This window comes from Raphanus sativus, chromosome 2, assembly GCF_000801105.2.
Source record: "Raphanus sativus cultivar WK10039 chromosome 2, ASM80110v3, whole genome shotgun sequence".
In the NCBI taxonomy this organism is placed as follows: domain Eukaryota; kingdom Viridiplantae; phylum Streptophyta; class Magnoliopsida; order Brassicales; family Brassicaceae; genus Raphanus; species Raphanus sativus.
The window spans coordinates 31,720,933-31,733,169 of NC_079512.1; the positions used below are offsets into that span (position 1 = coordinate 31,720,933).

At 35.3% G+C, this 12,237-nt stretch overlaps 2 protein-coding genes across 5 annotated transcripts; both read right to left on the reverse strand.

The window, feature by feature from the left end:
* Positions 1 to 1,178: 1,178 nt before the first annotated feature.
* LOC108815817 (probable LRR receptor-like serine/threonine-protein kinase At4g20450) lies at positions 1,179 to 8,066 on the reverse strand. The gene is given in 13 exon segments (XM_057003099.1): positions 1,179 to 1,733; positions 1,830 to 2,019; positions 2,158 to 2,223; positions 2,349 to 2,475; positions 2,559 to 2,758; positions 2,837 to 3,003; positions 3,110 to 3,187; positions 3,265 to 3,336; positions 3,630 to 3,764; positions 4,528 to 4,850; positions 5,080 to 5,259; positions 7,276 to 7,823; positions 7,982 to 8,066. Coding segments are annotated over 13 exon segments (2,580 nt in total). The 3' UTR covers positions 1,179 to 1,324.
* A 586-nt stretch (positions 8,067 to 8,652) lies between these two features.
* On the reverse strand, positions 8,653 to 11,621 carry LOC108815839 (probable UDP-arabinose 4-epimerase 3). Of its 4 annotated transcripts, none has more exons than XM_057003102.1 (10): positions 11,556 to 11,601; positions 11,359 to 11,420; positions 10,647 to 10,712; positions 10,430 to 10,554; positions 10,186 to 10,299; positions 9,991 to 10,098; positions 9,822 to 9,913; positions 9,592 to 9,733; positions 9,413 to 9,507; positions 8,653 to 9,339 (listed from the first exon to the last, which is right to left on the reverse strand). In XM_057003102.1, the coding sequence occupies exons 3-10, from the start codon at positions 10,702 to 10,704 to the stop codon at positions 8,841 to 8,843; spliced, it is 1,233 nt and encodes a 410-aa protein (XP_056859082.1). In that variant the 5' UTR covers positions 10,705 to 10,712; positions 11,359 to 11,420; positions 11,556 to 11,601; the 3' UTR covers positions 8,653 to 8,840. The 4 variants fall into 4 exon arrangements, with proteins under 4 accessions (XP_056859082.1, XP_056859080.1, XP_018443861.1 ...); XM_057003100.1 differs by having other exon boundaries at positions 11,528 to 11,558; XM_018588359.2 differs by having other exon boundaries at positions 11,359 to 11,621.
* Positions 11,622 to 12,237: the final 616 nt, after the last annotated feature.

Below are 12,237 nucleotides of genomic sequence, written 5' to 3' on the forward strand. Positions count from 1 at the left end.
ATTTTGTTAAGCAATATATGTTTTCACTAACTCATACTATCAGAACTTCTTTTGGCATATCTTAAAGTTCAAGGACTTTCATGTTTAGTTTCTTGTTTTTGTTAAAATGAATGTTGTTTACTCTTATACTGAAATTAACAGTAAGGCAAAGTTAGCTTCAACCACTTTTAATTTTTGTGATTGTTAAGCTTTAATTTAGTGCCTTTAAAGTAAAACAAGATTACTGCGTTTCTTGTTCTTGTTATGTTGGATTGTATTCAATTGTATAGTTGCAAGACCAATATTAACTTTATTAGGATTTGCATTGTACTGAACTTATTTGGTATTGATAAATTACTGAAGAATTAAATGTTCAAACATAAACATTAAGATGAGACGGATGATGTAATATCTTAGTTTCAAAAAAGGTTATAATATCTTAATTTTACAAAAAGTAAACTCAAGAACTTGAACATTCATCACATCAAAACATCATAAGTAGCAGCACTCTAGCAAAAAGCTTCCACCTAATTGCTTGCTTTTGATTCCAACCAATTTCGTCTACCGACGCGACATGTCTCTCATCATCGTTCGAGCAAAACCTCAACCATTACCTTCTACTAAAGCATCTGCTCAAATCTATCTCTAAATAATAGCACTTCAACGTCTGCGGATTTGTGCTGGCAGATGGTGATGGTTGTGCATAGCTGTCACTCTATGGGTGGTGATGCACCGTGATTTGAACTTTCTCTTTCTCAGCAAAGATGAGAACTCCCCGTTGAAAGCTACAGACTTTTGGTCTATCTGTCTTCTTTAAACCAGGTTCAAAACAAGCTAATGTGATACTACATTCTATATTACTTTCATCTGTGGTGTAACTTGATTATGTTGAATGCAGGAGATAAGTTTAAGGATCTTGTCTGAAGCGAATACTATGTTGCCCCGGAAGTTTTGAAACGGAACTATAGACCAGAGGCTGATATCTGGAGTGCCGGTGTGATTCTGTTCATCCATCCTTATCAGCGGTGTCCCACCTTTTTGGGGAGGTACTACTATCTTCATCTTGTTTGAGAAGAGAGTTTGATGTCACGGTTTAAAACAGTGGACCATGAATGTTTTTGGAAGAAACCCATTTTTGGCTTCGTGAACAAACTCGTCTCTCAATTTTGTTTTTGTTTTATTTATCTAAATTATAAAGGTTTACGTCTAAGCATTAATCAATTAATTTTGAAAGTCATATTTATAAGTATATTTGATAGATCAAACCAAATCTGACAGATGGAGTACAAAAACTCAGTAGAAATACTTTTGTTATTCAAACACACTTGGGGATTCACGGCATGCACTAGCGTGCATCAGGATTCTGTTCAGTTTCAAAACTTGTGCTCAGTTCATGAGAACTTTTGGAGTCCACGTCATGTCTCCCCCCTTTCCTCGAGTTCTCAGATAAAAGACACTCTTGTAGTTCATTAGCAACCCGGGACATGCTTGGTCTTCCAGACGAGGATGGGTTCACGCACGACATTGCTAGCTCAAGAGCCTTCCACAGTGAACTAGAGTCATAATCCTCCATGAGACTTGGATCCACAATAGTTTTTATATCTCCATTGGTTAACTTAAATCCCACCCATTCTCCTATGTGCGACTTTTCACGAGTTTGGTCAATCACTGGCTGGCTTGTGATAATCTCCAGTAACACAACTCCAAAACTGAAGACATCACTCTTCTCTGTCAACCAGTTTGTTCGGTTATATCTATAGCACAAGTTATATGTAAAATATTACCAAATGGAAAAATGGAAGACATAGTTTAAGTTTATTAGAAGTTGGGCTATATATAGATTCACTTACTCAGGGTCAAGATAACCTGGAGTTCCAGCAACAGTTGTTGACACATGACTTTCACTTCCTACTAGAAAAGATCTTGAAAGCCCAAAATCTCCAAGCTTAGCCTGGAAATGATCATCAAGAAGTATGTTCGAAGATTTGATATCTCTATGAATCATTGGTGGTTTGCAGCCGATATGTAAGTACTCCAGTCCTGTAATATAACTCATAAAAGGAGTACTATGGAATTCAACAAGAGAACATCTCAAAATTTTGCATCTGTTGTTATGGAAAAGATAATGCAATGGGGACTCATGCTTTATTACATAGGGATTGTAAACTTAGGACCAACCTTGAGCTGCCTCTGCAGCTATTCTTAGCCTATTTTCCCAACTCAGAGGGGAGCTAGCGCATTCTCCTGTACTCATACAGATGTGAATGTGTGTTAAAACATTAGATACGATCTTCTTCTTCTTCTTTTTTTCCATTAGAGACGATCATTGGTTTTGTAAATTATTAGGCAGAAAATAAGGTAGTCATTACCAGATAAATGTTCTTTTAAGTCTCCACTGGACATGTACTCATAGATGAGGACCAAGTGTTGTCCTTCCTCACAGTGACCAACAAGGCTTACCAAGTTTACGTGGTGTACTCTCAGAAGAAGATCAATCTATCAAACCAAAAGTAATTTAAAAGTTGGTAAACCATACATACATGTTCTTCGAATCTGTGAGTTAATTGCAGTGAAAGTACCTCAGCCTTAAATTGCTTATAGCCTTGAGCTGAGGACTGAGATAGCACTTTAACAGCAACTTCTTCATTCCCATTTAAGTTACCGTGGTACACGACTCCAAACCCCCCTTGGCCAAGAGTTCTCTCAAAGTTATTTGTCATGACCGTGACCTCTTCATATGTAAAGATTTTCTTGTTGGCCACAATAGATGGACGTAGACCTGGAAGTTATAATCACGCTTCATATACTGAATTCTAAGTACTTAAAGAGTTTTGATAAATGATAATCGCAAGCGTACCTTTCGAAGACCTCTTCTTTTTATAGAACATAATAATGATAGAAAGCACAGCTGTAATAATACCCACCGAAGCAGCTGATGCAAGAATGGGTACTAGCCATTTCTTTTTGTTATTTCCATCACTTTGGCAAGATGGACCCAAACAGAGCTTTGGATTTCCGTCAAGTCTATTAATATTTTAAAAAAATATATGTATTTTGATGTTACTAAAATTAAACAAGAGGCGGTATTGGATATCATATAAAAGTTTGTTTAAGAGAAAGAGAAGCATACATCAGTTTTAGCCCCTTCTTTTGCATGATACGTAAGGTTTCAGGAATTGGGCCGCTAAGATTGTTTCCACTCAAGTTTCTGTCAAATGTAAATTAAACATTATATGGTACGAAGCCAAACTAAATATTTTGTTTTCTACTCCAAGGGGAACTTACATGATCGTCAACAACTTCATTTGGGCGAGAAATTCAGGCACGCTTCCTGTCAAGTTGTTATTCGACAGATCCCTTAAACAGGCAATTAAATGAGGTTATGATCAAACTATATCTTTTATTTACCCAATATCCTACCCGTTGAAAAGTAAATATAGAGGGGATAGGAGACTTTAAACAAACAAAAAAGAGGGGATAGGAGACTTACAAGATCTGTAGCTGACTAAAATGTTGTATGTCACTTGCTATTGTCCCATTTAATCCATAGGAAGAGAAGTCTCTGCGTGAAGATCAGAGAACATTATTAAGATACATTACACACACTTACTGATTTGAACAAGAAAACTTGAGTGTCGGCATGATTTTACAGGGAAGTGATTCTTGGTGGAATAGATGGAAACGTGTTGCTGCAGTTTAGACTAGTCCACATATACTGTGTAGGTACACATGGATCTCCTTGCCAACTCATTTTCTCTAAACCATAAGAGCATGTTTATTGGTGACTCTTAAATGAGTCCCTTAGTGTAATTAGGGATTTAAGAAAAAGAAAAATAGATAAAAACCTAAGGCATGTAGCTTAATTAAGATATAGAAGGCACGTCCCTTAGCACACACGTGTTAAACACAGAGTGGCTTCACCTTGTCTTCGTTGCAGAGCCTTCATCTTCCCCTTCTCTTCTTCTCTGCTCTCTGTATATTTCCCTCCTTACTCAGCATGGCCTCGAATTTACTCCTTACGGATGGAATCAGACGGAGCTAGGATCGATAAGAAGGAGTCGTACAGCTCGGAATTGCTTCGTCGGCCGCGTGTTCTCTTCGACGGCGATTTGTTAACCGAATCCATTTCTCTCTCCGTCGCGCTCGCTCACCGCTCCAGATTCTTTCTCCGGCTGATTGTTCGCCGCGCACAATGATAAGTGGAGAAATTAACGGTTTCATTTCTTATTTTACCATAGATTTAGGAACGCAATGAAGTTTTGTTTTCTTGGGAATCATGAGAATGGAAGAATCAGAGACTGAAGTGAAGCACCTACCATTAAACCATTATAAGCAAGTGTCCCTTAACAAAATTGCTTATCTCACTTTTAAGAGTTAAAAATTCACTAAGGGCTTTAAGTAGGTCTTACCAATAAACATGCTCTAAGTTGCTTGGATTTTCCTGAATGCAGTGACTGTGTATAGAAAGTTTTCCATGTTGTTGTTTAATAGTTTAACCTTATGGGTTGACGTAGCTACATAAAAATTAAAAATTAATCCTAGTTTGACTAACCGTCGTTTTCATCAGTCTCTGACTGAGGAAGCTGGAGTACCAAGAAAACCTCCATGGCATTAATTGATGGTGGATAATTTGACAAGTTAGTTTTTACAAGCTGTACGTAGCAATTATCATCGTCGCATGTTGTTGAACTTCTGATAGGTATAGTATCAACCATGAACTCTGGAGGCCTGTAGTCAGCAATGATAATGTTTCCATTCCACGAAATACTAAACTCTCTGATGGTATCGGGATATAGCTCTTGAATATCAGCAAAATGAAGGTACAAGTGAATATTGTCCTGGGTTTCCATCGTCCAGTTTTTGCTCAATGACTTACCAGAACCTTTTATGGGAAGTGTTGGACCTAAATAGTAATGTATTGAGGTCACACTTGGAAAACGATCTCTTGTATATATAGTGGGTGCAAAAATGTGTCTAACAGTTCAAAAAAGAAGAAGGGTTTCTACCATATTTCTCCCACGTTAAACGACCAAACTTGAATGAATTAAGAAATTTTCTAATTATTTTGCCTTTGTTACCTGTTCCCGAAATGCCATTGGCTGGTTCTTCAAGGGCTTTGGGTATGGACGCCTTTGAAATAATAGCTTGTGGCACATCAAAACCATTCGTAGTATTTACATCGGTAATGGTGCTTATTTCTGTCCATTCATCGTCCAAAAAGTCTGTGTTCCACACACGATCATGCACATCATCAGGATGTTAAGTTAGATGGGCTTCACACTTAAAACCAATTGGTGATAAGAGGAGTGACCCACATATCTTATATATTGCTAAGGATCCCTTCCAATACCCGATGTGGGACAACTATGTGTCTAATACGCCCCCTCGAGATGATGGTTCTTTGAGCATCAATCTCGGAATGCTCAGGCAAAGATCGATGGGCCAACTTTGGGCCAGATCGATGTGGATCGGGTTGGACTGCGTGGATCGGGCTCTGATACCATGTTAAGCTAGATGGGCTTCACACTTAAAACCAATTGGTGATAAGAGGAGTGACCCACATATCTTATATATTGCTAAGGATCCCTTCCAATACCCGATGTGGGACAACTATGTGTCTAATACAGGATACCTGTTGAAACAATCGATGTACTGTATATTTATTAATAAGTGGTGAAATTTCTAAAACGAAAAAAATATTAATATTATAATTATTTATCTGTTTTATTTTCTTTAAAGTAATTAATCATCTATTTGAATGACATATCTCTTTTTTAGTATCTCATAGTTTCTTAAAAACTTATAGCTAAGAACTTTTGTTCATTCTAATTTCATTTACTTTTTTTTGAAATGCGAAAATTCTTCTTAATACTATTATTGGATGTGTTCTAAGAAAATTTAAGGACCACTTAGATTTTAGAAATTGTGTGAGACTAAAATTCTAGTCCTTTTCTAATCTTTTTCTTTAACTAAAGGCTGTCCTTTTGTAATTGTTTCCAAATTATGTTAATTTAGTAAATACAACTCAAAAGCCAAACTCAAAACCGATATGTTTTTGAATTTAAAAGTTTATTTTAGGGGCTGAATCTAAATTATGTTCTTAGACTTTCTCGTGGATGATATCTATTGTAACAATATAAATTTTGATTTACAATTTAGTAGGTAAAACGGCTATTTTATATCCAACATATCACGATATGTTCAATTTATACCCGATTTATATGACTATGCCAAAACATATCTGAACTTATATGTTCATATCAAAACATACCCGACTTATAATATTTTGGCGAAATCATACACCAGTCGCCACATCAGTTGCCATACCATCTACTTTTGTTTGCGTGGATCAATGTTAGGTAATTTTATTGACGAAAATGCCATGTGTTTACTTTTTTGAAAAATTAAATAGTCTTTTTATAAAGATAATTTTTATAAAATGTAAAATTTTATAAATGTTATTATTTAGTAAAATTAACAAAAAATAATTAATTAATTAAATTATGTTAATCTAAAAAAATGTAAATAAGAAAAAAATTAAATGTAAATAAGATACCCATGATTAATAAAGTGTAACAAGACTGCAACACCAAACACTGGATTCGAATCATTACAACACATATATAATTCTTATAACGACAGTTTGCGATAAGATCTAAACATTTACGAATATATCCTTTATATAAGATTAAAATTAAATAAATTAGTTAATGTTTTTTAATTTTACTAAATAATAAAAATTTATGAAATTTTAGATTTTCTAAAAAAAAATATTTTTATTAAATGAATATTTATTTATTTTTTTAAAGAAATTATACATATAGCATTTTCGTTAGCAAAACTAGTTGACATAACATCATTGCGAACAAAAGTAGATGATGTGGCAGCTGATGTAGCGACTGGTGTATGATTTCGCCAAAAAATTATAAATTTGATATGTTTTTGGCACGGTCATATAAGTTCAAGTATGTTTTGCCACGGCCATATAAATCAGATATAAATTGAACATATTGCGATATGTTAGATATGAAATGTTAGTTTTTCCTAATTTAGTATAATTTAGTTTTATCTTTGGTAACTGCAAAAGTGAGATGAAAAATAATATCGTGATTTTCTCATTGTTTGAGAAATCATCTGTAGCCTTAAAAATTAACAAAGGTTCTGTCCATTTTTTTCTTTAAAATCGGATTGGTTCAGTTTTTTTTTTCGTTAAAAGTATTTTAGCATGCCTAATCTACAATAGCAACTAACTAAATAGTAACTAATAAGGCAAGATGAGTTGACTTACCGTAAGACAGATATTTCATAATTGTTAAATGACCAGCGGGAGAATAGCTTCAGGGAGCCAGTTTTAGTAGTATAAGTGTCATCTCTGAGGGGACGTACTTCCAAGGCTGATATTAATGGCGTTGTTGTTCCTGACTTAAGGAGACATATATCCAAAGAGTTTGACTTTGGCATGTGGATTATCTCCTCTGTTGTACTCTTACCAATTACTTGGTCTTGCAAATTTATATTTGTCCAGAAGTTAGGGCCAAGATAAAGATCAAATCGTGGTCCTCGTTTAAGGTCATCATAATTTCCGTACACGAACACAGCTCTGATAAGGTAATGTGTTCCCTGCATGACAGTCAGATTATAGCAGTTACGTGCTCCTTCCGGAAAATACCGAAGGTTCTTATATGGCCTTATGTATGCCATGACAGAACTGGGATCCTCGGTCTTGATTCGACCACTTTTCCCGCTACGAACGAAACCAGCGTCGGATGAGAAATTCAAACCCGTGGACTCTTCGATATAACTAGATTCGTTATAGGGCATTCCGCAGTCTAAGCTGGTGAATCCTGGTATTAGCCATTGGAAAACAATAAAAGGGTTACTAAATCTTCAGGCCAAAAGATAATGTAGCCATGCACACAAAGTTTGCAATATAAGTTAACTTTGGTTACGTTCAAAGAAAACGCGCAAAAGATTATTGGATAACCGTGAAGAAATAAAATACCTTGTTGACCTTGGACATTAGCGAGATTCGTAATGAAAAAGATCTCTACCAGAGCCAATAAAACAAACCAGTGAATACTTCCCATTCTCAAATATTGTGATCACAAGCAACAACAGATATTCTGAAATAGAGCTAACTATAAATATAAAGACAAAAACGGTTTGAAAATATCAAATGTCATCTGAAGTTTTTTTCCTTTTTGTTGCTAAAAATGTCACCTGAAGGTTGACGCTAATTATTTTAATAAATAAAAGTTATTTGTATATGCAAAAGAGGAGGCCAAGTTGGGTAAAGTTTAGTGATAGAAGATGCCCCCTCCAGGTATACCTTGCGGAGTTTTGAGCACGTCGCCCATATTTCTGTATGGGCACACACGTATATTACATGTGTACTATTTTAATATTTCAAAAAAGTTGGAGCTTATTTGATGAGCCTTACTCTGCGTCTTCGTGCTTTAATATTTTCATATGTTCTTGGTTACGCCTGATCGCCATGAACTAATTCACATTTTCTTGGTTATGCAGCTGCTTGTTTCTCAACCGGTGATAGTGATTGGAGAGGTGGTATACCTTATAAAATGAAAATCAGATCTATAATATGAATTTCAAAATCTATAAAAATACACAAAAAAATTTGTTCAAAAAAATAAAAAATAAAAATACACAAAACAATAAACCCCAATAAAGCAATTATTTATTTCACCAACTATCAAGTATTAACTCTTACATAATCTACTATCAAGTAACACAAGTGTTTAATTATTGAACTGTAAGCATGTAAAAAATCAAACCCCTTTCTATAAGCTAATCTCTCCATTAAAACAAATAAAAATTAGAACTCTCTTTTTTGGTTTTGATCTTTAAGAAGTATATCCATGAGGATGAGTCTTTTGCCACTTCCAAGCAACCTCAAGACTTTCTTGAAGATTAGTAAAACGAGCAGACCAGTTAAGATCTCTCAGGATCTTGGCTGGATCACTGTACACCTCTGCGTAATCTCCAGGTCGTCGAGGCAAGAAATCTACTTTGATATCTACTCCTGTCGCTTTCTTACAAGCCTCCACAAACTCCTTCACGGATCTTCCTTTCCCCGTTCCTACATTGTAGATTCCTACATTCTTAGGCTTAGCTTTCTCCAGCGCCTTCACGTGAGCATCGACCAGGTCAGTAACGTCAATGTAGTCACGAACACAGGTTCCATCTCCTGTTTTGTAGTCTGTTCCTTTAACCTGAAGGCCTGGAATCACACCACGAGCTGCATCGAAACAAGCACCTGAGATCCGTCCGTGTTCACGTAGCTCAGGCTTTGGAGCTTCTCCTAATCTACCTTCTGGGTCTGAACCTATCACGTTAAAGTATCTGTAAAAGTCATAAAGATGATCAGCTCAGAAACAGAGTCAATAAACCTTCAAGAAAAAACAGAACACTGAACCTTAGGATCATGACGGCCATGTCAGAGTTCTTAGAGAAATCAAGGATCATATCTTCAGCCATCTTCTTAGCTTTTCCGTAAGGGTTAATAGGGACCTGAGAATCAACAATTGCCCAAAATCTGATGAGACATGAACATGCCAAAGAAAAGAGTTTCCTGAACTGTTTGAGAGTGTGTACCTGTGGAGTAACTTCAACAATGGGCATTTTCTCAGGCTCTCCATAAGTAGCACATGTGCTTGAATATATCAGTTTCTTCACTTTGTGTCTAGCCACAGCTTCAAGAACTACTAATGTGTTTGATGTAATGTTGTGGTAATACCTAAAAGAATGAACATTACGTCGTTAGATATAGCCACAAGAACTTAATCTAGCAGAGATGTTATGAACAAAAGAGCTAGAGATTGTACTTTAGAGGATCTAAGGTGCTCTCTCCAACATATGCTACTGCGGCAAAATGCATAACGGCATCAAATGCGTTCTCTGAGAAGATTTTTTCTACCTGAAGATGTAATCAGATAAGAAAACAAAACTCGATACCAGGAAAAAAAAATACTCAAAAAGAATCTTATGGATTACAGCTTTGGCATCTCCTAAGTCAGCATAAATGAACTGAAGCCTCCCGGGCTCTGGGAACAAACCCTGTAGAACCTTGACAGCGCCAAGATTCCCGCGAGAAAGATTGTCCTGTTTGTGAGAGACAGAGATATAACCTTTTACAAAACCAAACATTGCAGTTTAAACTACTTGCCAGTTAAAGAAAAGAAACTTTACCACAATGGTGACACGGTATGAATCCTTGAGAAGCCTCAAAGCAGCATGTGATCCGATATACCCAGCGCCACCAGTGACTAACACATGAGTCACTCCTTCCTCGCTACGAGAAAACTGTGGGGGAAAAAACAACAGATTAGAGCTTAAAAGTTGAGATTACAAAAAAAAACATAAACTAAAAGAACCCTTTAAGAATCAGACTCTCAAGGAGACATGTCTAAAAAATAGGATAGTGGGAGTTTACCGCGGTTGGGGAAGTGAAACTGGGGGCGTGCTTGAGCATAATAATGCATAAAGCTGTTAGAGAAACGACCAAGATAACCCTGCCCATGACATTGGTCTTTCTTTTGGGTTCCAAATAATCCATTCCTGAATATTCCAAAACCATTTTAATAAGAAGATATACATTTTTTCTGAAGCTCCAGAATATCAAATAGATATATGTGAGTTTAGAGACTAACCTCCTGTAAGAGGTCTTGTGTTTCTTCCTTGACTTCTGGCTCTAGAGAAACTTAGCATTTAAGAATCTGAAAACTTAAATAAAACCAACTTCTTGGTATCCAGACAAAAAAAAAACAAAAGAATATCCAGAAACAGCAAAAATGAAGCTGCAGATAGCTGTTTGGAGAGTTCAAAAAAGAAACTAAAGATGAATGAATCCAAAGTTCAAAAAAGCATACACATCAATCACCGTAGAGGAAAAATAAATAATAGTAATAATATTTGGTGAAAGTGGGACCTTAAGAAGAATCAAAAACAAAGAAAACGACAGACAAAAAGTTGAATACATTTATGGAGGAAAAATATCAATTTGCTTTGTTATTTATTATTATTAATAAAGTCCCAAGTTTGATTATATTATTAATTTAAATGTTGATCAGGCAGAGCATGTTTGTCAAATGAAGAAAAAAACAGAGGAAACAAACAAAATGCAGAGGAAATGGTATGAGGAAAAGTCATCAAATTTGGTCGAGTTTCGTTGTCTAATGACCAAACCCATCTCAGAAATCACGGATCACAAGAAACCAAGAATCCATAAAACGTTTTTTTACAATTCAATCGGTTCAAGCAGTTTTGATCACAATTCTGTGATTTGGTTCAAAATAAGGTTGAGAATTGAGTAATTGCAGAACAAATGAAGATACAGGGGAATGAGAGAGAAAGAGAGAGTACCTGAGAATTAACGAGAAACGGTTAGAGAGGAGGAAGAGGAGGAAGAGGTTTGGTATGGAGTGCTGAAAAGGGGAAAGGAGAGACGTTATTAAAGGAAGAAGAACGTAAGATGGACTGGGAGAGGGAGAGAGGAAGTAGGGAGCAACGGAAGAAGAAGAAAGAAACGTGCAATGCAAAACGAAACCACAAACTACGACCTGGTCACCACTCTCTCCTACCTCACCCTCCCTTTTTATTTAGCTCTCTCTCACCTTCTTCTTTTTTTCCTATTTTTAAATGTTTTTTTTTGTTGGGTTAACATCAGATATATAATAGAGTGATTTAACTGTAAAGATCTCTCAAATTTGGGTCAAATATATTCTATAGTTAATTTGGTTTTTGGATATTTCAGTTTCCATTTTAATTTGGTTCGGTTGATACATTATGATCAAATACTAAAATTTGTTTGGCTTCATCTATATATGTTTATTCGGTAAAATATCTAATTCGTCTGTACAATTTTATAAACCAGAACCTCTGAACCAAATCATATTGATAAACCATCTTTAATTCGTCTCTATCTTAAAATTTTCTGTTACAGAAAACAATATAAATAAAGATTTGTTTTAATGTGTTTTTCTATAATATATTGATAAATACTATTTTTTATTTATAGAGCAATATTATTTTTCTCTATACTTTAGAGATAAATATAACATTGATTTTTAGAGACAGATATATCATCTCTATTATAAAAGAATAAACTAGAGCATAATTTTCATCTCTATTTTTTATAACAGAAATCTCCAAAATAGAAATGAATCAGAGGTGATCTTAAAGATTTTAATTTTTTTTTCCATTTCAACCAAAGTTGATGAGGTTTTTAGTAAATAAATCAAA